General features: G+C 36.5%; 1 protein-coding gene across 1 annotated transcript in view; it reads left to right on the forward strand.

Moving 5' to 3' along the window:
* Positions 1 to 24,137, forward strand: part of cdh2 (cadherin 2, type 1, N-cadherin (neuronal)) — a 125,088-nt gene extending 100,951 nt beyond the window's left edge. Inside the window, exons 7-16 of the mRNA XM_028803632.2 lie at positions 496 to 668; positions 1,655 to 1,792; positions 3,411 to 3,596; positions 3,891 to 4,144; positions 4,658 to 4,800; positions 6,038 to 6,271; positions 6,396 to 6,629; positions 6,879 to 7,018; positions 16,035 to 16,199; positions 22,781 to 24,137. Coding sequence (XP_028659465.1) covers positions 496 to 668; positions 1,655 to 1,792; positions 3,411 to 3,596; positions 3,891 to 4,144; positions 4,658 to 4,800; positions 6,038 to 6,271; positions 6,396 to 6,629; positions 6,879 to 7,018; positions 16,035 to 16,199; positions 22,781 to 22,987 — 1,874 coding nt within the window. The 3' untranslated portion in view covers positions 22,988 to 24,137. The remainder of the gene's footprint in view (positions 1 to 495; positions 669 to 1,654; positions 1,793 to 3,410; positions 3,597 to 3,890; positions 4,145 to 4,657; positions 4,801 to 6,037; positions 6,272 to 6,395; positions 6,630 to 6,878; positions 7,019 to 16,034; positions 16,200 to 22,780) is intronic.
* Positions 24,138 to 24,444: the final 307 nt, after the last annotated feature.

Consider the following 24,444-nt stretch of genomic DNA (forward strand, 5'->3'; position numbering starts at 1 on the left):
ATTTTAAGGTGCAACCATTTGTGTCTGTTAGGAGCTACCCCAAAACAACTTGTGCTTTACCCTACAGTATTTACAGCACTTAGGCTAATGGACAAAGGCGGGTTCCAGCTGTTTAGCTATAGACATTTCTGCTGCCAACTAATGGCCTATGGGGTATATCCTGACATCCCTTGATATCTGCTTTACATTTCCCCTGTCAAGTATTGATATTTACATTTAAGAAACCACTCCCAAAGTCCATTCAATTAGACTAGATAAGCATGTATAGGATACACAGCCTGTTTCTGAAATCTGTTTATGAAAGTGTTGAATCCATTTTTGTTTATTTTATAATTTGAAGACTGCCCAACTCTCAAAATATATTTAGTACTTATAAACTCGTATAAACCTAATTATTGTATATTTAGTTGATACAGTAGATGTATAGTTAATAAGTGTAATTTTTGGTTGAATTTCACACAGTGTGTATATAAATATATATATACTTTTATTTAGGAACATTTGTCATGACTGTCACTTCTATTGACAAAGATGATCCAAACTCTGCCAATGGTATTCTGCGATACAGGATTGTGTCACAGACACCTGAAAGTCCATCCTCAAATATGTTCACAATCAACAATGAGACTGGAGACATCATTACTGTGGCAGCAGGACTTGACAGAGAGGTAAAAAGACTGCTTAAAATAAACATGCATACTTGGAGAGACAAGATTAACTAGTTGCTAAGAAACAGTATACTCCACTCTTGTTATTAATTCAATAATGTTTAATAATTTGAATGTCTTTAATAAAATGTTCATTTCAAGTCTCAGTTCATTATATTAATAATTTAATTTGCCAGTCCTGGAATAACCTGATAAACAGTTTGAAAAAAGACGGCTAATATAAAATAAATTTAACTGTCAATAAATTTATATTTAACACTATTTCTGCAGCTTGCTCTTATTCTTGTTAGTTGGTAAGTCTGGATTTTATGCAGCATAGTTAGAGTAGGTTTAAATTTAAGGCTATGAATTTAAAGTCCAAGCTCTCTTTCACATTAAAATCTCATCTGTGAGAGAATGTACTTGCATTATTTGAAATAATTAAAAAAAAAAAAAAAAAAAAACGACTTTATTATCATAATAGTGCCTAAATAAAACTAATTTTAATATTGAGTCATGCGGTTGTAGAAAGTTTTGTTTGTCCCTTCCTTACATTTTTCTGTGTTATCACTCCTTGCTCTTTTTATCTCATATTTAAACTTCAAGGTGAAGCATGGTTAGTCTGTCTAATCTAAACAAACAAACGAATGCATTCTTACTTGCTTGTTTCATAATTGTACTCCAGGGTTTTGTGGCCATATGAAGTTGCTGCGGGAGCTGATATATTTAAAGTCTGCCTTCTTATACCTAGCAACAAACAGGTGGTTTTGAAAATAGAATGACCAAGTTGCTACAAAATTTAAAACCAAATTGCTCTCCTACTTTTAATTGCTGTGACTTTGGTTTTTAAGTAAGGTTTTACATTTATATTTTTCGATAGTTGGAGTTTAACTAAAATGGATCTAAATTGTATCAAGTTGTATCTTGAAGATGTTTTATATATATTTGACATTTTTCTTGTGTACATTTTTAGTGTATGACACTTATTGTCCTACATTTTTAAACAGAAAGTTCCACAGTACACTTTAATAATTCAAGCTACTGACATGGAAGGAAATCCAACGTACGGTCTGTCTAACACTGCAACTGCCGTCATCAAAGTGACAGATGTGAATGACAACCCCCCTGAGTTTACAGCCCAGACTGTAAGTTAATAATGCTGATGTATGTCTTCAATTTTTTCTCTACTGCATGTCTCCACTGTTACCTTCTCTGCCATTTTTGCAACCTATAGAATTAAGCATTTTGCAGTTGATTTAGTGTACCTTATGAAGTTTGCTCTTATTTGACAACCAGTATTTTTCAGTGTAAACATAAAAAATTGTCTTTACATCACCAGTATGCATAAAACATTACTTTTTAATTGTATTGCCTAATAACTTGTCTGGCACCCTCACTATCTGTTGTCTGATACCTGTGTGGTAGTGATACCTGCGTGGAGTTACATTTACCGGCCTTCCACATTGGATCAGTGTGCTGTCAGTTTCTAAGCGCCTCATCTTTGTTTAACCTTCATCTTAAAAAGAAAAAAAAAATTTTCAAATCATAAATTGTGCAAGTGTTTGCAACGAAGTGATTTCGTTGTCGGCTAAAATTGGTGTATACAGAACTGGGAATGATTCTCAGACAATATTCACCTGCCTTTTTTTTTTTTCTTTTTAAATTGCACAGTTGTGTATCCTATTCTCTATACTATGTTCTAAACATTTTCTAAACTTTGCACTGCTACTTTTAATGGGACCATGGCGTGATTAGTAGAGAGTACGATTTTTTGTTTTTGTTTAATTCAAAAATGCGCATATATATATAATATATAAGTAAACGTAATTCTGTATAATTAAATAGGTTGGTCCTAAACTCTTTAGGATATTCTTTCACCCTGTTTAATAAATGAGGTCAAAATGAAATGGCCAAAATGGCAACAAAAAAGACATCTCAGGTCCTTGTGAGTCTCAATCACATACAGTAACTCTACTTTGTCACAGAGTTTGTAATGCCAGGTGAGCATGGTCTAAATAGGTGCTGACTTAATTTACAGATTAAGTTGCACATAGGGCAGAAGGGGTAGGAGCTCTGGGGCCATACTATAAGTGACTTGCAGTCTGTCCCTGGATTCTTCCTCTGGTATACAGGAAAGAGAAAAAATGTGGTTAGTGATGGCTTTCATTATTGCTTTGTAGTTGACTGTCCTACCTTGATAGGAAGTCCCTAAGTGCTCATGTTACAATATACACACACACTACACTGTATTATCAGAGATGATATCTGGGGCAAAATTATCAAATTTAAAATCATTTAAATACAGTGACTACACTGGGCTGTTATGATAAAAAATTTCCTAATTTGCTTTGTAATGGGTTTCAAAAAATAGGTAAAAACTAATCAGTTTATTCTTTACTGGGTGTAACAACTACGTAACATGATTTGTTTTGGTGTTATTAACTTAGGGTACTGTCATTAGAATTTATTACAACTCAATAACTGCATTTTTATTATATACTTTCTCATTAGTTTGGTAGGTTGCCTTTCACAGCAGTTTACCTCTTAATTTTATAGTTTTGTTAACACAAAACATGAACCAAATAAAAAACATAAGTATTTCTTTTTTTATTTATGATAAAGCTATTAAAATTTAGAAATGTTATTCAAAGAGGTGTCAAAATCAGGGATTACATATCTTGAAAAGTAGTATCTTGTATGTAAATACCAGAATGACAGGCTCTTCAAATTACCAGTAAGTGTAATATTGTATTTTTTTTATAGTTCTATGGAGAAGTGCCAGAAAACAGAGTGAATGTGATTGTTGCCAATTTAACTGTGACTGATAAAGACCAACCCAACACACCTGCCTGGACAGCTGTTTACAGAATCACTGCAGGTGATTCAACCGGGAGGTTCTCTGTTCCAACTGACCCAATTAGCAACGATGGCCTCGTTACTGTTGTGAAGGTAAATTATAGTTTCAAATAAAGCTTCCTCTTTGTTTTATGTGACTCAATACTACAAACTGTTTAAGCAAATGGATAGATGTAAAGATGAATCGTTAATTTTTTTTGTAATTGTTAAAGTATTTTAGATATATATTATGGTTTAACTAAAGCTTAAAAGTTTTGTTTAATTCCAGGGAAAACAAAATAATAATAATGTTATACTTAATAAATAATAACATGAATTTCTAATTAGTTACACTTTTTTTCCTTTTGTGAAGTAAAGCATCATTAAAGTATTTGTATTTCTCTACAGCCCATTGACTATGAGACAAGTAGAATGTTTGTTTTGACTGTGGTTGCGGAAAATCAGGCACCTCTATCCAGGGGCATCAATCTTCCTTCCCAGTCGACTGCAACCGTTTCTATTACAGTTATTGATGTGAATGAGAGTCCCTATTTTGATCCAAATCCTAAGCTAATCAGACAAGAAGAAGGCCTTCCAGCTGAGTCAATGTTGACAAGCTTCACTGCTCAAGACCCTGATCGTTACATGCTGCAAACAATACGGTATAGTTTCAGAGCATAAAAATATTGATCCAGATTGTCAAAGTTTTTTTTCTTTTGAAACATGTTGTTTGCTCTCTGTCCATCATCTAGAAATCAACATGAGTATGTTACTGTATTTATCAGTACTGTCCACATTTGTAATTTCCGAGTAATAGCAAACCTGTGAATTAGGTGTTTCTGGTTTTCAGTCCTCAAAGACTAAAGTGGGTAACAGTTCTTATTGCAGTTTCTATACTTTTTAAGGGTCTGCTTTCAAGAAATCAGAAATAATGTGTATTTTGACAAAAGTTTAATATGACCAAATAATAATGAATCGCTAATAAGTTTTATGAATTGATACCATTTTCTGTATCTTCTAGGTTAGTAAGAATTTGTGTCTCAAAAGTGTTTCATTTGGATTAAATGAATAGTGAGGAAAATTTTTAGAAACCAAATTCAGTTTGTGTTTGGAACATTTGAAAGTAGTTCTCTAGAATGCAACATTTTCTCTAACAATATGTTTGATTTTACCAGGTATTCCAAACTATTTGATCCAGCCAACTGGTTAAAAATTGACTCAATTACTGGTAGAATTTCTACAATAGCAGTCCTTGACAGGGAGTCACAATATGTGATGAATAATCTCTATAATGCTACATTCCTTGCATCAGACAATGGTATGTGTTTTTATTTTTATTTTCCCCATTGCTGTAATAAACAAAAACAATATTCTAAAATAGCATCTGCCTTTAAAAGTGTATATACTGTATAGTGTGGAATACAGAGTTCTGTCGAGAACAAAATTTAAAAACAACTGACACTCAAGTCACAGGTTCATATAATGGATTTTACTTTCAAATACCTTCTAAAGAGAGAAAAGGAAGAATTCACTGTCCATTTTGGTTTTGTACACTTTAGATAGATAGATAGATAGATAGTATCTATCTATCTATCTATCTATCTATCTATCTATCTATCTATCTATCTATCTATCTATCTATCTATCTATCTATCTATCGTGTACAAAACCAAAATGGACAGTGAATTCTTCCTTTTCTCTCTCTCTTCTTATAACTCCTCTTTCTCCTGTAAGTGTTGTCCTCTGCCTCCCGATTCAGACCTGCCTAAATGAGGTCAAGCTTTACTCTTGGACCCAGGAGTACTTCTGGTGCCAGGGCATAGCCTGATGGAAGTACATCTGAGTCAATCAGAAGTTCCCTAAAGTAGGGAGTGTAATTCCCTGCATCATATTCTGGCGGCGCCCACACACCCTAGCAGGGCTGCGTCATTGCACTACAGTTCCCAACATTAACTGTGGGTATCCAAATGGGTCCCAAAGCCCAGGGTTGCTGCTATCTAGCGGGTTGGGAGAGCATATAGTTTTGAAATGGAGCCTCCCCCTCTCTCTGTTACATTTGCTTCCTGACCGGTTAAAGGAATGGGACCAATCTCGGCCAGGATGCCAGCCTGTGTGTACTATCCTTTACAGTAGTACGATTCTGTGTCTCAATAGGCACTTGCCAATATCATCCTGAGGCAGTTAGTGTCTCTTCACAGATAAAATTGCATGTCTTTAATGTTTAAGTGGAGGACATTAAAATATCTGCAAGTGGTTTAAAATATTGGGGTATTATACTAAAAGAGTTAAAGCTATATAGCTGTTTCTTGCAATGCTTATAGTGTAGTTTTTACCTAAGGCCAGATACAATGATAGATCAATAGAGGTGTTGCAATAATTAGTCATGTTTCCCATTGCTAGTGAAGAGTATAAGAATAGTATATTAATATTTGTTTATCACAAGAATGTCCACAAACAGCAGATAAATTAACATTTATTTTAAAATGTTGCCTTTTTTAGGTATTGTGTATGCATTGTTTTTTTGTTAAAGTGTCTTCATAAAATGTTTCTTCTAGGTATTCCTCCTGCAAGTGGAACCGGCACACTGCAGATATATCTAATTGATATAAATGACAATGCTCCTGAAGTGTTCCCGAAAGTTGCTGAAATCTGTGAAAAACCTGAGCCTAATGCCATTAATATTACAGCCATTGATTTGGACATTGACCCCAATGTTGGCCCTTTTGCTTTTGAATTTCCAAGTAAACCACAGGATATAAGGAGGAACTGGACTATTACCCGTTTGAGTGGTGAGTTCCCTTATTGTTGTTCACGTTCACATTCAGCTTACAAGGTATTTAAACGGAGTAGCTATCATTGGTACTTAGACAAAACTAGTCAAGTATATGCTAATAGTGCTGTTCCTTTCTGTAGGTGATTATGCTCAATTGAATCTTAAGATTGGGTTTCTTGAAAGTGGAATCTATGAAGTTCCTATAAACATCACAGATTCTGGCAACCCTCCAATTGTAAACACCTCTATACTCCGGGTCAAGGTATGCCAATGTGACAGCAATGGGGACTGCACTGATGTGGAACGAATAATCGCAGCAGGTCTTGGGACAGGTGCAATCATTGCAATTCTGCTTTGCATCATTATCTTGCTCAGTAAGTAGCAACTCTGTCTGCTTTTGCCAAAAGCTGCTATGTACAAAGTTATCCTCTAAAAGAAATCCTTGCAGATTATATGGATAAAAACCAAATCACTGATCAAGCCTATGTCAGGCATTACAGTAATATCCTCTTAGAAATGTGTCTGAATTAAAAGCAAAACTGCATATGTTTCATTTATTGAGATTATCCTCTTTTGCAAACCCACTTTACCACCCATTTCTCTCCTTTTTTCCAATATTTCAGTCCTTGTGTTACTGTTTGTCGTTTGGATGAAACGGCGCGATAAAGAACGGCAAGCAAAACAGCTGCTGATTGACCCTGAGGATGATGTCAGAGACAACATCTTGAAATATGATGAAGAAGGTGGAGGGGAGGAAGACCAGGTACTTTCAGAATTGAGATGGACTTTAGTATTAGTTTAATGTTGAAAGACAGGGCAATAGTATTGTCAAGTAATTTTTGTTCTTTAGAAAGCAGTATTGTGATTTGTAGCATTGCTGAAGAAGGCACATTTAAGCTCTTTTGAATTCACATTATCCTCATTATAGCTAAATAAACAATTGCTTTATATCAGTTTTCATTTTCCTGGTCTTGCTGGACACAACCACCTAATTTACACATTAGGCTGTCATTTCTGGTTAGTTAGTAGTATAATACTAACTCTGAGGCAGTCCTGTGTATTTCAGTGAGGATTTTTGGCTTGTCTGGTGCATACAGTTAAAAGCTTTGCGCTGTTTTGTATAAAAATCATACATTATCTCTCAAAACTGTATCCAAGGGAATTTTTGGCCCCCCGATGTATGTTTTTCATTTGTGAACATTTAATTACTTCGATATATTCTGCCCTATGTAAATAAGTGCATTGCACTGAAATTACGTCATTAAAGATATTGGCTACAGGTTTTTGTTCCAGCCAGATTCATAATTGGTGACAACAACTGATAACAGTGATCGCATATAATTAGCTGGGGTTTTTTCCTCTTCTCTTATTCTACATTCAGAAAAGCACAACAACATGATTTTTACATTTATAAGACTTTTTGAAATATTTCTGTTTTTGCTACAGATTTAAATGCTTAACTCTCTTTTGTTGGTTTCATTATATTTTGCCCTCTCTTTGCAGTTTGCTCCCTTCATTGTATCTTAGTAATGACAATTTAAAACCAGCAGAGCAGACACCCAGGCAAACACTGAATAGTAAAAGGCTGCAACTACTACTTTAGCGTCAGACCCAATGATTAGTAAATAATTAAATACATAGTTAGAACACCTAGAAAAGTAGAACGAAAATCAATAAGAAAATATAGTTAAAAAGAAAAAAATACATTATTCCCATATTACTCCTTAGTACATTTTAATTTATTCATTTTTATTTTATTTTTTTACCAAACTTAGTTTTCTAATTTCTATACTGTTCCCAAAACAAAGAATCTGGGAAATAATAGTTCACTTAATTAGCTCAGGAGTCCAATTAAAACAAGAAGCTGGTTGGAACAAAAACCTGCAGCCACAGTGGGTCCCCAGGGCCAAGTTTACAAACCCCTGGCCTACAGTACATGCAACTATAGCATAGTGCATTTCAACTTTAAAATCTATGCACAATGTCTATTAAAGAATGACATGTTGAGGTAATTTTATAGGGTTTTTGTAAGGTCTCTTAAGAAGTAGTAGTGCTCAAAAGGAAGTACAGTATTTATTTATACACCAACGTAGATCTTATTATTAAAAAAACAAATGTTTTTGAAACATTTAATAACATTGCACTTTATTGACTTAACTAATTGTTCAGAAAGTAACTGTATTCTTGACAATATGTATATGCATAAGTTTTAAGTTGAAGGATGAGTTCATGATCAATGAAACTGTTGTTTCTCATTGCCTGAAACTAACTGGTACAGATATGTCATTGTTGTAGGAATGTTATTTTCCAGCTGAACATTTATGGGAGATCTATATCTTTATATTGTCTTTTCTATTTTGTAATACTATGTAAACACATTAAATGGCGACAATTATCACTGAAGTAATTTTTTGATACTGACAAGTTCTTACATTGGTTTTTATTACTGCTGAAGTAGATTTTTTTTTTTTTTGTCTGGATTAAACAAACTTGTTCAGGTCTCTTAACAATGATTTCAAGTGTATACTTGTTCCAACCAAACCCCCAAATCACTTCTGCTTTACCTTCACGATTAAGTGATTCTGTTCAGCATCTTGCTCTTTTTTTTTTTTTGTTTAAAAAAAAAAAAAAAGTACCCAGCAGGCATTTGTACTGAGAAATGTGTTAAGTATTGCTATGGTTATAGGTACACCATGCAGTCCTTCAATAATTTTACTACTACTTAATTTTAAATGAATGTGTTTTTAATAAAACTTAGTTGAACAAATAGGTAAACATTCATATACTGTATACAATTTAAGCCTAAATTTGGTTTGCTAAACAACTTTTGCACAGAATCAAAGTTAAAAGTGCATTTTAACAGACAAATTAAAAGGAAAAAGTATACCGTACTGACATAATAACATTTTTAAACTAACAGAATTTAATTCAGGGTTGCAGCTATCACTGCAGTATCCCACTTCCTCACATGCCAAAACTGGATCAGCTTCTAGTCACCAGAATAACTAAACTGCTCGTCTAAACTGTTTAGAAAACCTAAACGTCTATTTTACATAGGTGTACACCGATCTTGCATTACAGCAAATGCTAAGAAGAGTCCTGTGCAAGAGAAGTTTACATTTATCACTCCAAAGGCTAAATCCACACAAGGAAATGATGCGCTGTCCCCAGATGCGAGATTTCCTTATTTTCTGGTGTAAAATTTAGGAGCAGTAATGCCAAAAACACCCTTGTGCATAACAGGTTAACCACACAATTAAAAAGTAAATATTGCATACAAAAGTTGGAACTATAAGAGGGACCTTTCGTACCTATGAATCGAAACGAGTTGCTTAATATAAGTTGCTTAAAAAGTTACCCGACACTAGTGCCTTTTTATTAAGTAAGAAGAATACAGTGGTTTTGAATTCAGTTTAATTAAATGTAGATTCACATTAGTCAATAAAATGAAAATGAAAGTACTTAATTAAACAACATCAAAAGCATTTTCAAGCTCCTGGACATTTATAGTCAGAGATGCATTACCCTGTTACAACAATGCTAGGAACAGAGACAGAAAACTGTTAAGAACATTTTGGGTTTGTGTAAAAAATCTATATATATAATTCACTAAGCCACCTATAAGTAGACACCCATGGAAAGCACGCAAGACAGCCACGCCCACCAACTCTAAGACCATTGGATACGACGACAACTCGCAGAGCCACGCCCACCAACTCGAACGCGACGCCTCGGAAAACACGCCGTCATTTATGTTCGTCTGTGCTATAGTCCACATGCACCTCTGAGCCACGTTGACTTTTCAGTTACGACTCACGACCGCGTGCACCATCGCAAACTGTTTTACACGCTACATACAGCAATTCACATCCGCGACAAACATGTGTCTTCTTAGATGGTCCTGCAGGGACACGGAAAATGTTTCCCCGCCCACCAACACTCCTTATTCCCCGGCCCGCATCCACCCTCGCTCTCTAGGCATTCACACTGCCTGCTCATGTGCCCGGACGCAACAACTCACCGACCACCCCGTAAGTCGCTTTCGTCTGTGCTAGGAGTCCACTCCTCTGAGCTACGTTGACTTTTCATTATTCTTTTCACACCTGACCGCGTCCACCATCGAAAACCATGGGAAAGGAACAACAAAGCCCCGCCCGGAAACTCTACCCCTCCTCCCACGTGATAGGGAACACACCTCAGAGCACTGCCCGCCAACTCGAACAGCTCATCAAACACATACTCACTCGCTTTGGTCTGTGCTGCGGTCCAAATCCAGCTGTGAGCCACGTTGACTGTTCATTTGCCCTCCATGGCTACCACTTCAAATGTATTTCATGGAAACAACACTTCTTTCAATGTTCTAGAAATTCCTGCAACCACATGGCTTCAACCTGCACAAATTACACCTACCCCCCACTGACATTCCTCCACTGTGTCATTCATCTCCCACCTTCGACGCTCAGGCTGAACACTACGACAAACTCAACACAGAACAGAAACACGCTGTTGATACTGTTTTACATGCTGCATATAGCAATTCCCATCCCCGATGCATCTTCTTAGATGGTCCTGCAGGAACAGGGAAAACCTTTGTGTACAAAACCCTGATTCATACCATCAGAGCTAGGGGAGACATTCCTACAACTGTAGCATCTACAGGAATAGCTGCAACATTATTACCGGGTGGACGAACTGCCCATTCTGTTTTTAAAATACCGTTGAAGCTGAATACTACTTCCACATGTAACATCAAACCTTCCTCACCACATGCTCAACATCTTCTACAATCCAAAGTTATTATATGGGGCGAGGCGCCAATGACACACGCATACGCATTCCAGGCAGTTGACAGGTTATTACGTGACCTCACGGGTGACACGCAACCTTTTGGAGGCAAAACAAAACTATTGGGTGGAGATTTCCGACAAATTCTCCCCATCATTATGTGTGGCTCCCGCGCGCTTACTGTCGCCAGTTGCATTAACAAGCACCCTTTGTGGCGTCGCATGCATGTTCTTACACAGACAACAAATATGAGAGCTCTTCCTGAACAAGAACATTTCGCACAATGGCTCCTCGATTTTGAAGACGGGATAAACGGATCACCTGTGACATTGCCTTCACATTGTTTTCCTTTAATATCTGATCCCGTTCAACAACTGTATGACGACATCAACTTCTCAACTGTCACTCTGGAACAACTCCGCACACGAGCTATATTAAGCGTCACCAACGAAGACTCGCTATACCTTAATGAACAAGTGCTAAAACTTATCCCTAACAACGAGGTGACTTTCACGAGCGTGGATTCCATCGTCACAGATGATCCTGCAGATCAACTTTCATTCCCCGAGGAATTTCTTAATAGTCTTACTCCTACTGGCATGCCTCCACATAAACTCAAAATTAAAATTGGATCCGTCATCATGCTTCTCAGAAACCTCCTGCCTGCAAAAGGTCTTTGTAATGGCACTAGACTGTCTGTTACCACCATTCACCGCAATGTACTGGAGTGTAAAACTATCACAGCTGCTACCTCACAAACTGTCCTTATTCCCCGGATATGCCTGACCCCGTCAGATTCAAATTTGCCTTTTACTTTTACCTGAAGACAATTTCCTGTTCGATTGGCATTTGCGATGAGAATTAAGGCACAGGGACAAACTTTCAAAAAGATATGCCTGTATCTGCCAAAACCAGTCTTCACTCACGGACAATTGTATGTTGCTCTCTCCAGAGTTCCATCTTTTCATTCACTTTCTGTTGTATCCTCAAACCCTCCCCTTTTAGACAACTGTGTCTTTCCAGAAGTGTTCAGCCATCAATAAATAATTATGCCGCATGAGATTGAGCATTAACAGGTCTGTGATGCTCTTGGATGTCCCGTACTGCACGCGTGCTACACTGAATGGATCAACGTGTGTCTACCTGGCGCAGAGAGGCATGGGTGCGCTGTTGAATGGCATTCGTGCTGGAAACCGGGGCTTGCATTTGTTCCCCACGAACGAGGAATTCCCAGTAAGTGCGGGTCATACGCTCACACTGATTATGTCCCTGCCCTTTGTACAACTACCTCCCCCCCCCACTACTACGCATGGTGATTATGTCCCTGCCCTTTGTACAATTACCCCCCCGTTACTACGCATGGTCGAGTGACACAAAACACGGCGTCAATCCAGCTGTAAGCTGCGTTGACTGTTCATTTGCCTTCCATGGCCACCGCTTCAAATGTATTTCATGGAAACAACACTTCTTTCAATGTTATACAGATTCCTGCATCAGGTAACTGTACGCGCGCTACACTGAATGGATCAACATGTGTCTACCCGGTGCAGAGGGGCGTTGGTAAGCCGTTGAACCCCATTCGTGCTGGAAACCGGGGCTTGCAATTGTTCCCCATGAACGAGGAATTCCCAGTAAGTGCGGGTCATACGCTCGCACTGATTACGTCCCTGCCATTTGTACACCCCCCCATCCCCCCTCGCTACTACCATGGTCGGGTAACTTGGTGGATTATATATAGAAAAGCAGCCAGAACCGCAGAGAACAATGTAAAGTCTACGTGACTCACAGGTGCATGTGGACTGTGCAAAGACGAAAACGACTCAGGGGACGAGTTGGGGGTGGGCACATGAGCAGGCAGTGCATACTGAACGAGAAATCAGCAGACTAGCATGACGGAGGGGGCGGAATGGGCGTCCTCCCCCCCCCCCCCCCTCCCGTTCCACCCTCCGCGCCCGAGCACCGTTCCCCTAACCCGTCCCTCGCTCTGGGAGGAGAAGGCGTGATGGCGGTCCTCCAGTTTTCAGTCACGGACATTGTTACAATGTTACTTTTCTTGGTGGTTTATTAAATTACAGATTTTTCAAATGTTAATTTTTTCCCTGTGCTTAAAAATCTACGCCGCGGGTTGGCTAGTAAGTAATAAAACTTCAAAAGTGGTTGAAGGGAGATTAGTATACTGCACCAACAACCTACTACAGTGCATCTGGAAAGTATTCACAGCGCATCACTTTTTCCACATTTTGTTATGTTGCAGCCTTATTCCAAAATAGATTAAATTCATTTTTTTCCTCCAAATTCTACACACAACACCCCATAATGACAACGTGAAAAAAGTTTTGAGGTTTTTGCAAATTTATTTAAAAAAAAACAAAAAAAAAAACCTGAGAAATCACATGAACATAAGTATTCACAGCCTTTGCTCAATACTTTGTCGATGCACCTTTGGCAGCAATTACAGCCTCAAGTCTTTTTGAATATGATGCCACAAGCTTGGCACCTATCCTTGGCCAGTTTCGCCAATTCCTCTTTGCAGCACCTCTGAAGCTCCATCAGGTTGGATGGGAAGCATCAGTGCACAGCCATTTTAAGATCTCTCCAGAGATGTTCAATCGGATTCAAGTCTGGGCTCTGGGTGGGCCACTCAAGGACATTCACAGAGTTGTCCTGAAGCCACTCCTTTGATATCTTGGCTGTGTGCTTAGGGTCTTTGTCCTGCTGAAAGATGAACCGTTGCCCCAGTCTGAGGTCAAGAGCACTCTGGAGCAGGTTTTCATCCAGGATTTCTCTGTACATTGCTGCAGTCATCTTTCCCTTTATCCTGACTAGTCTCCCAGTCCCTGCCGCTGAAAAACATCCCCACAGCATGATGCTGCCACCACCATGCTTCACTGTAGGGATGGTATTGGCCTGGTGATGAGCGGTGCCTGGTTTCCTCCAAACGTGACGCCTGGCATTCACACCAAAGTGTTCAATCTTTGTCTCATCAGACCAGAGAATTTTCTTTTTCATGGTGTGAGAGTCCTTCAGGTGCCTTTTGGCAAACTCCAGGCGGGCTGCCATGTGCCTTTTACTAAGGAGTAGCTTCTGTCTGGCCACTCTACCGTACAGGCCTGATTGGTGGATTGCTGCAGAGATGGTTGTCCTTCTGGAAGGTTCTCCTGTCTCCACAGAGGACCTCTGGAGCTCTGACAGAGTAGAGTGACCATCGGGTTCTTGTTCACCTCCCTGACTAAGGCCCTTCTCCCCCGATTGCTCAGTGTAGATGGCCGGCCACCTCTAGAAAGAGTCCTGGTGGTTTTGAACTTCTTCTACTTATGGATGATGGAGGCCACTGTGCTCATTGGGACCTTCAAAGCAGCAGAAATTTTTCTGTAACCTTCCCCAGATTTGTGCTTCAAGACAATCCTGTCTCGGAGGTCTACAGACAATTCCTTTGACTTCATGCTTGGTTTGTGCTCTGACATGAACTGTCAACTGTGGGACCTTATATAGACAGGTGTGTGCCTTTCCAAATCATGTCCAATCAACTGAATTTACCACAGGTGGACTCCAATTAAGCTGCAGAAACATCTCAAGGATGATCAGGGGAAACAGGATGCACCTGAGCTCAATTTTGAGCTTCATGGCAAAGGCTGTGAATACTTATGTACATGTGCTTTCTCAATTTTTTTATTTTTAATAAATTTGCAAAAATCTCAAGTAAACTCTTTTCACATTGTCATTATGGGGTGTTGTGTGTAGAATTCTGAGGAAAAAAATGAATTTAATGTAACATAACAAAAGGTGGAAAAAGTGATGCGCTATGAATACTTTCCGGATGCACTGTATAATCAGAAAACATAGGCGCTGCAAGCCAAGCTGTCAAGGGTCATAACTGTTAAATCAGCAAATGAACATTGACAACTGTTATATTTGAAGATAAATATTTCTTATTGTACTTAGAGCATTCTTGGTTTCATGTCAAATAATATTTTAACACTTATTTCACACATTATTAATATTTAAGTCTCAGGCTTTCTCTGTACTTTACTTGCTGCCAGAATGTAAACATACCATTGCATCAATTGTTAGTTTTATGAAAGTTGATAGTTAAGGAACAATAACTGTATATAGAATGATGTTCTCGTTATACAATTTAATCAGATTATGTAAAATGAGGAAGAGTGTCATGTTCTGCAACCCGTCTTACTATACCTGGTCTGTCAGAGGTTGCTTTTCTATTTATAAATACTTGCCTTCATGCTGTTGTGCAATTTTGATTTATAGTATTGACATGCAGTTTGACAAGAGCGCTATACTGAAATGTCATTTTATCTGTAAAGTGCATTGTGTTTGGGGGGTGGGGGGTTCTGTGGCTGGCTCTTAGGTGTTAACAGTTTTGTAATTTCCTAAATGGTTTTCATCTTTAAAAAAAAAAAAAAATCTCAATTTTTGACATCTGCTGGGTTGCCTGCCAATTTAACACCTTGGGAAGGAATGGCCATTTTCTTCCAGGTTTCTCCTTCTCCCTTGGTTGCCCCTGTCTTTAGCCCTTTTGCAGGGGTGTCCAAAGAAGTTGAAGTACTTGCTGCCTCCTCACTTTACACATTGGTGTGCATCATCACTGCCATAGCATGCCACTTCCCCTCTCATAAAACCTTCTTGGGTCCTGAATTTGCCTTGTGCCACTGATCGCACTGCACATTATCAAAGTTGTCTTTGCTGATAAGAGAGATGCATATGGCTTTACTATAATTAAACAGCTTCACAACTTAAGAAGCTGTTCTACAGTAATTTCTTTTTGTTTTATACACTTAAATTTATAGCAGTTATGTTTTCTAATTTTCATTTTTTAGTACCACTTAATGTTTTAATGACACCAAATTCGTTGACCTCTATTACTTGAAATGTAAACATTTGGAATTTAACATGAGAGCGTGCCTCAGTACCATGTGTATACTTAAACATTTTGTTTAGAACAGGTGGTTTTTCATTGTTTCCCATCTGCTATGCAGGATTATGACCTGAGCCAGCTTCAACAGCCTGATACGATTGAGCCGGATGCCATTAAACCTGTGGGAATTAGACGTCTTGATGAGAGACCAATCCATGCTGAACCACAGTATCCTGTAAGATCGGCTGCTCCTCACCCGGGGGATATTGGAGATTTTATTGGAGAGGTAAATAAGACCAAAATTGTTTTTCTGTGTGATCATGCTAATTAAAGTGCAGTTTTAATTCATTAGCCACATCTAGTGGTTTAGGCAGATGCATTTTGGCAAATTAAGATATGTAATGGGTTATAAACCATAAATAATGCAGTGCCTCGAGAAGGAGTTTAGAAATGGTTAAGTAAACATACTTTGACACCATTATAGTTTTATATCAGCTAGGCTATAGTCAGCAAGCAATAGCACACCAAACAAGATTTGTAGGATGTAGTGTTCAAGCTGTCATAAAGAATCTTGAAATACCTCTTGAAGCTGAAGACAGAAAATGCAGTGGAAGTCTATATCTGAGGAACAATACTTAATATCAGTTCTTTAAAGTGTAGAAGGAAATCCAGTGGTCTTTCTTTAGGGTCTTAGAGAGTCTTAGTTTTCAGGCATCAACAATGCATAGATTTCTTAAAAGATATAGTCCATTCTTATGGGAAGAGAACCAGCTGAAGAGACTACATTATGCAAAAATCCTTACATCTCCATGACAACCAATGTCAAAAAGTCTTATGGAGATATTCATCCAAATTTATTAGTTCTGGCCACAATCACACCAGTATTACAGAAATAGTACATTGATGCCTATCTGTAGCCTTTGTCAAGCGTGGTGACAGATCTGTCATGTTGTGAGGAAGTATTTCAGCCAATAGTGTAGGTTTCAGTGGACAGTGCCTTGTATAATTATTAGCTACCAAGGAGATGACTATGTTCAGACTACCTCAACTGGTTCATTGCCCTGTGGAGAAAAAGTGCTCTTACTCCACTTGCATTTCAATTATAAACGGATAACATTCCATACAGTCAAGTCAATTTTAACAAATCAAAGCAAAATTACACTCCCACCCAACAGAAAGCGGGAGGAGCCAGCAACCAAAGCTACTCTATAAAAGGAGCAAGAAATGAAGGGTATTATTTTCCCCAAAATGGAAGCTTATTCTAAAATGTTGATTAGATCCGGTCATAATAGCCTCAGAATTGCTGCTAAAATACAGGTATTTTTTTTAGATCTGGGAATAATTGATTGTTGCTGAAGGCTCAGTCTGGAGAATAGGGAAGATGGATAACTAGACTTTGCACTCTGGATAGTGGTCACTACAATCCTAGGATATGTTAGCAGGAGCATTGTCATGGGTCAGCTTTCTAACCTCTTAGTTTTTATGCCATCCTAGGCAAAATGGATATTGGTTTGACAATACTTGACATAATACATGTGCATATGAAGTGTGTCAGGAGCAGAGCATGCTGATCAGCCCTTGTATTTAAGTAAAGTGTGTGTCTGTGTATATCAGTATTTGACAATAAAGTAACATAGTAGTAGGTAGTTGTATATATTTGCATCACATAACTTAAATGATGTAAATAAATGCCATGTTTCCATTAGCACAGAGGATCAGAGTAAGCCAATTCCCTGGTTTAAGGTAGTATTTCATTACAAGCAGGAACTAAAGTCTAAAGGAATTACTTTCATGGTGAACACGTGTAATAGGTTTGAAAGTATGATTATTATTCATTTTATTATTCTGTTCCCCCTCCCCCCCCCTTCCCCAGAGCAGTTATCGGCTTCTCTGTTAGGGTATTTTTCAGGTTGAACATTCTCAGTTTGCATTTTAGTACACTTGTTATTTTGAATTTACACTTGTTAAATTTTTTTGAATAAGGTAGAAAACATTCAAAGAGAAAGTGATGGAAAAATACAGAATAAAGAAATACAGCTTCAGATACATGCTCTAATGTTACAGGCTATAGTTGGCCAGTGACTAAAACATCACTGGCCTCTGGTACCATATAATGCATTATAATGAACCATGCCTAGATATATTTCATGTTTGGCTCATAATTAAACCAGTAAAGAATTTAAAGATAACCTCTGGTTCTACCTGGTTCTTGGTTGCTAAAGGAAAAGTAATGTAAATTATGTGGTTATGATCTTTAATGTGCAAAATACTAGGTTTATAGAAGTTCAATGAATTTTTTTTATATATTACAATAAATTGGTTTCCTACTGACTGTTAAGTTTGATACCTGTTGGTTGTAATAAATATATGCAGTATGTATATCACAGTTTGTAATGCTCGCAATATTCTTATAATCCAAGTTCAAAAATATTATATTTTGTGAACAATGCAGAGCAGTGACTTTTCAGAAACTATAGAGTTTTTTTGTGCTTTTGAAGCCAGATTAAAAAAAACATACTTTTGAAGGGAAAAATGTTTTTATGTGTGTTTACTGCAAAATTGTTTGACACTTTCTTGGTCAGTGGATGTAAACATGGCCCTTGTATGAAAAGGCATTTAGAATCACCTTATAGCCTAGTATGATGCACACAAATTTCAGAAGTATAAAAGTACCGCTTAAATTCTAGGAAGATTGATTAATTCTTGGTATGGCTCAAGAAATATGATTGGGCATTGCCATTACAATTATATCAAGAACTATATGGTTGATAGTCTTAATTCAATCCAGAGGATTTTTATTTTGTCTTATATAGAAGTTCATAATATTTATTTTCTTCCAGCATGACACAAGCGAGGAAATTGAATGATAACTCAAAGAAGCTTAATTACAATATAGAAATAAATAAATTTAAGCATACAGAAATATTAAAGTCTGAATCTTTTTTGAAAACTCTACAATTTATGTATTAAAGTAAACCCCTAACTCTTTTTTTGGACATTGATCCACCCTCAGAGAATTTTATATGAAAATAGAGGATCCTGAAAATTCAAATACAACTCGAGCAGTATTGTGTGCAAACATTTTTAAGTGCTTATAGTAAGTCGGTAAAATTATTTTTATTTAAAATGTAAAATTATAAAACCTCTGCAGAGAAAACACTGTTGACTATACATAATGGGGTTATTTAAAGTTATGTTTATAAATGTAGGATGCTTGAAATGTGTTCAGTGTTGTCAGAGTTTCAAGTTAATGCATTAAAGTGCCCAAGTTTACTGCAACATTAAAGAAAGGAAACACTACTTATATTTATGGCCAGTAAAAATGGTTTATCACAAAAAGACAAAAGGGTATTTTAACTGAGGTGCAATGGGCTTGATGACTACATTTCTGCATTTATCTGTGTTGACATGTAATTCATTAGTTTTAACAACCACCCTTGGTGACCATATGGGAAGCACAGCTTTAGCATCCTGTGGATTTTTGTTAACTGACAGGTATCTGAAGAGGTGCTTTTAATATGAATTTTAGTAGAAACTGTTTATCTTCCTTGATTGTTATCAGTTCTCATGTTTTCCTCTCTAGTCACTTATTGTACATATGCTCATTTATTTACATTAAAACTTATCAAAGCCAGTATCATTTCACAATCTAGTATAGTGTGAGTAGCAAGTACAAACATTTTACAATTATCAGACTAAATTTTCATCCATAACCTATATATCAGTATAATCCAAAAAGTCATCTTAAGCCATTTTAGTACCCAGATAACTGCTTTTATAATGTGTATATTATGGAAACAATGTGTTAAAAAATATAATGCAAAATAAAAAAAAAAAATGTTTCTTAAAAGAATTGTCCCATGATAATAGAAGATTCACAATTGTAGAATTTACAAATATAATGATCAAAAAGTGACACTACATGGATCTTGAGGTATGCACTGGTAATTTTGGGATACAGGCAGAGTTATCACTCAAATAGTAATAGTACAGGTGAATGTGCCTGAACACTAGAGTTGAGTTCGGTAATTTCATGGTTGGATGAGATGTATAGTGGGGGAAATAAGTACGGAGTAAGTATTCCTGTATGAAGAAACCAGTCACCTTCAGTGCTCACACAGGAAGCATCTTGTAGCTGTCTTTACAAACAAAAGCTTCTCCACTAAGTATTAAATTAGCACGTTAAATTCTTTTCTCTGTGTCATTCCACTTTATTACACATACCTTTTATTTATGACTTATAATGTTGTGAATTCTTTATAATTATGGGTTACTTGAGTTAATACCAATGTCTGGTGAGAATTACATGTAAATAGCATCGTTGGAAATATATTTACTGAAACAAACGTTTAATGCATTCAGTACTTTTTTCCCCCACTGTAGGTGTTTTGGAAATTAACCAAAATATGTCTATGAGTAACTGCCTTTTTAAAAAAGTTATTCACTACATGATTGCAAGCAACCTACTCATGGGCTGCGCTGTTTGGAAAACTTAAATATCTTTACCTACATAACCTAAAGAAGAGGTATAAAACATCTACTGATAAGTATTATAACTTTGCCACATGGAATCTAGCACGTTCAAAATCACAATTCATATCTACATTTTATTTACAGTAAATCTCAACATGCAATATTTAAGTGTTTTGTTTAATTATATTTTAAACTCAGAATCTGAAGTACTATAAAACACAGGCAACACAAATCTGATTGTGCATAGATCAGCATTAAGGGTAGTGATTGAGACGATAGTACGGGTGAAGTGGTTGGGACACTAGTGTTAGGCATGCACACATGGAGAAAAATGCAAAATTTCTTAATTCTGATTCACCTTATGTACATTATATTGTTTTCATTGTATGAATGAGATGGTATTAAGTTTAATAACTATATTTTTCATTCTGTTGTAGGTTTATGTAACCTATTTTGAAATCCTATACTTTAACATTTCCTACTAATGTTAGTGCCATTAAGTCTCTCAAAAATTAACTTCCGTTTCATTATAATGTAAAACTTTATTTTAGAGAGATGATTACAAAATTTGCAATTAAGTAAACCTTAACAGCAACCTTGTTGTTTGATACCGTATTTTAACATCTGCAACCTACAGTTTTTTTTTTTTTTTTTTAATTTATTAATTTTTATTGTAATCATTCCATACAAATAGATCAATTTATAACCAAACAAATTAAAGATAAATCAAACCCCACCCCTGAGAAGGAGAGCTTAGCTAGAGGAGAATTGCTTAGGGCTTTTTAATAAGACAGAAAGGGAGAAATAAATATATATGTAAATAAGAGATGGAGAAGGGAATTAAATGCGGTAATAGTTATTTCTCTTATTCTAAAATAATATTGATCAGATCCTGCCAGGTTTTGAAAAAGTTTTGTACAGATCCTCTGAGAATTTGATTTTTTCCAATTTCAAATAATATAAAACGTCGGTTTCCCACTGACTGATTTATCAGAGGAGAGTTAGGATTCTTCCAATTTAACAGAACAAGTCTGCGTGCCAAAAGTGTAGTGAATGCAATCACCGTTTGCTTGTCCTTTTCCACTTCAAGTCCGTCTGGAAGAACACCGAACACAACTGTTAGTGGGTTAGGAGGGATTGTGACCCCAAGGCTGTCTGAAAGGCACTTAAAAATTTTTGTCCAAAATGATGTTAATTTGGTGCAGACCCAGAACATGTGACCCAGTGAGGCAGGAGCTTGGTTGCAGCGTTCGCAGGTTGGATCTTGCCCTGGAAACATTTTGGACAGTTTTAAGCGAGACAGATGAGCTTGATACATAATTTTTAGTTGAATAATTCTATGCTTTGCACATATGGAGCTCGAGTGAATTCTCTGCTTTGCTACCTTCCACTCCTTTTCTGATATATTGATTAAGAGATCTTCTTCCCAATGTCCTCTTGGATCTTTGAAAGGTAGGGACTCTAATAGGATTTTATATAATGTGGAAATGGTATTTAATTCCTCGGCATTGAGCAGTATTTTTTCCAGCATTTTGGAGGGTGCGAGGTGGGGAAAATTGGGCAATTTCTGTTTAACAAAATTTCTAATTTGAAGATAGTGAAAGAAATGTGTAGCTGGGAGGTTGAATTTTGAACATAATTGTTCAAAAGATGCAAATATGTTGTCTATATAAAGATCTCTGAGCATTTTAATCCCAAAACTTTTAAGGTATTAAAAACTGGATATGTTTGCGAGGGTTGAAAGAGGTGGTTTTCTTGCAGAGGTGCCACCGATAAAAGATTTTCCATCTTAAAATGCTTTCTAATTTGGTTCCATATTCTAAGTGAGTAAAGCACTATTGGGTTATTAGTATATTTGCAATAACTACAGTTTTTAAGTCGGTGAAATGAATGAAGTTCTGGATGTTCCTCCATTAAATCAGTTATATCTTGAAGCAACTGCAGGCAGTTTTTATAGGAGATGTTTTTAATTTTGCATTTATTCATTTACTAATCTGGATTTAATCACAAGTACTGCATATCCTGGTCAACTGGTATCCTTTACGTTTTTATTTATTTTTGGTCTGTGCCAGTGACCCAGTATTGTTGCACAAAGTAGCATAAGATAGGACACACTATGGTATATAGAAAGTACCATACTTTTGATGTGTTTCCTATGTCTAATTTGTAATATGTTTGTGTAGTTTGCATAATTTAATACTTCTTTGTTTTCTTTATCAAAACATGATGTACTGTATGCTTTGTAACAGCCATGTTCTTAATATACTGTTGTGTTAAAATGGTACCAACATGTTTTAAAAGTATTTGGCAATCTCCTTTTCTGTTAAGCCAGAATATTTGGATGTATTTAAAAAACAGTATATGTAGTAACATCTTTGTTTTCTGCATTTTCAGGGCCTGAAAGCAGCAGACAATGACCCAACTGCTCCCCCTTATGACTCTTTGCTGGTTTTTGATTATGAGGGCAGTGGGTCCACAGCAGGTTCATTAAGTTCACTCAACTCATCAAGTAGTGGAGGAGACCAGGACTATGATTACCTGAATGACTGGGGACCAAGATTTAAGAAACTTGCAGACATGTATGGTGGAAGTGACGACTAATTAAGCTTGTGAAATGAACCTTTTTGTATGGAACAAGGACATCTTAAAACCGATATTCATAAAGGAACACAAGGCTAGGCTTTAACTTTTGTAGTCTACTAGCACAGGTGCTTGTTGGAGGCTTTGCATAGGCTGCAGTCCAGTTTGGGCTCAATGGAATATCGGTAAACTGACACTGTTTGGATCGCTGATATTAAGATCGCTCAGTTACACTTGAATTTCACAGTACAGAAGCACTGGGATTTTATGTGCCTTTTTGTACATTTTTGGATCTAAATAATTAGTTTTATGTTCAAGGCTTTAATGGGTACTGACTTTTGGAGTGATTTCAAAATTGAAGAAGTATGTTAATTATGGTATGCTTCTCCATTTTGCTTTTTGGTTATACCATACTGCTGTTCTTTGAATAAAATATTTAAACCAGAAGGAAGAGAATGAAAAATTCCAATTTTGCTTTGAGGGTTGAAGAAAACCCCTAAACAGCAATGTACAGTGCGCTAGTCTTTTAGATAGTTTTTTTCACTAAATTTAAAAAAAAAAAAAAAAAATGTGCAGCTGGTTTAAAAAAAAATACTTCTGCAGCTGGTTGCAAATAAAGGGAGTTGTCAAATCATCATTTTTGTAGCAGAATCGTTTTTGTTTTTCTGAAGTGAAATAGTATTTTACAAAAATGTTTATTTTGTTCTAATCCATTGTTATTTGCCTTAGTCAACCTCTGGTACTTTTGATTTATACTTCACTGTAAAGAAAATGCGTGTACATAATGTTTTTTGACGTAGTCTATGAAGTGCACAAAGTACCAAACCTGTATATGTATAATTGGACTACGGTTTCAAGTTTTTGCATGTTTTTATCTTTTCATTATAAAAGGTATTTCCAAATTTCACTTGCAAGAGAGACATCGACACAGTGACTGATTTGATAAGTAGGGTGAGGAATTTTTGATTGAAAGATAATAAATTATCTTAATTAGCACAACTGTTTAAATTAGTACCAAAAAGGGGTGTTCTGAAAAAGGTGGCACTAATAAATGAATCAGCTTTAAAACTGGAAAGACATTTCACAGCCGCTTTGCAGATCTGTACCAGATTCAAATTATACATCTCTGATCCCCACAGATTGAATAAAATGCTAATTTTTGAGTCAGTGACTTGTTTTGTTTTGCTTTGTTTTCTTTCATTTTTTTTATTTATTTTTTTAATATAGCTGTGTCTTGGTAAGGCACTCCAGGTTTTATGTTTTTTTTGTTTTGTTTTTGTTTTGTTTTTCTTTAGGCTATCATAGTTATGATTCTGACCACCATTTTTGTTGGTTTCTTATGAATATGTTTAAATCATTCAAACAGCAGTGTCTCTTGGAAGCAGTAATGTTTCAGTAGTCCAACTTCATTTTCAAATAAGTTTTTTTTTTTTTTTTTTCTTTTGTGTAACTCCAATTAAATGCACATTTACTGTTAA

The sequence above is a fragment of the Erpetoichthys calabaricus genome, chromosome 6, assembly GCF_900747795.2.
Source record: "Erpetoichthys calabaricus chromosome 6, fErpCal1.3, whole genome shotgun sequence".
Taxonomy (NCBI): domain Eukaryota; kingdom Metazoa; phylum Chordata; class Cladistia; order Polypteriformes; family Polypteridae; genus Erpetoichthys; species Erpetoichthys calabaricus.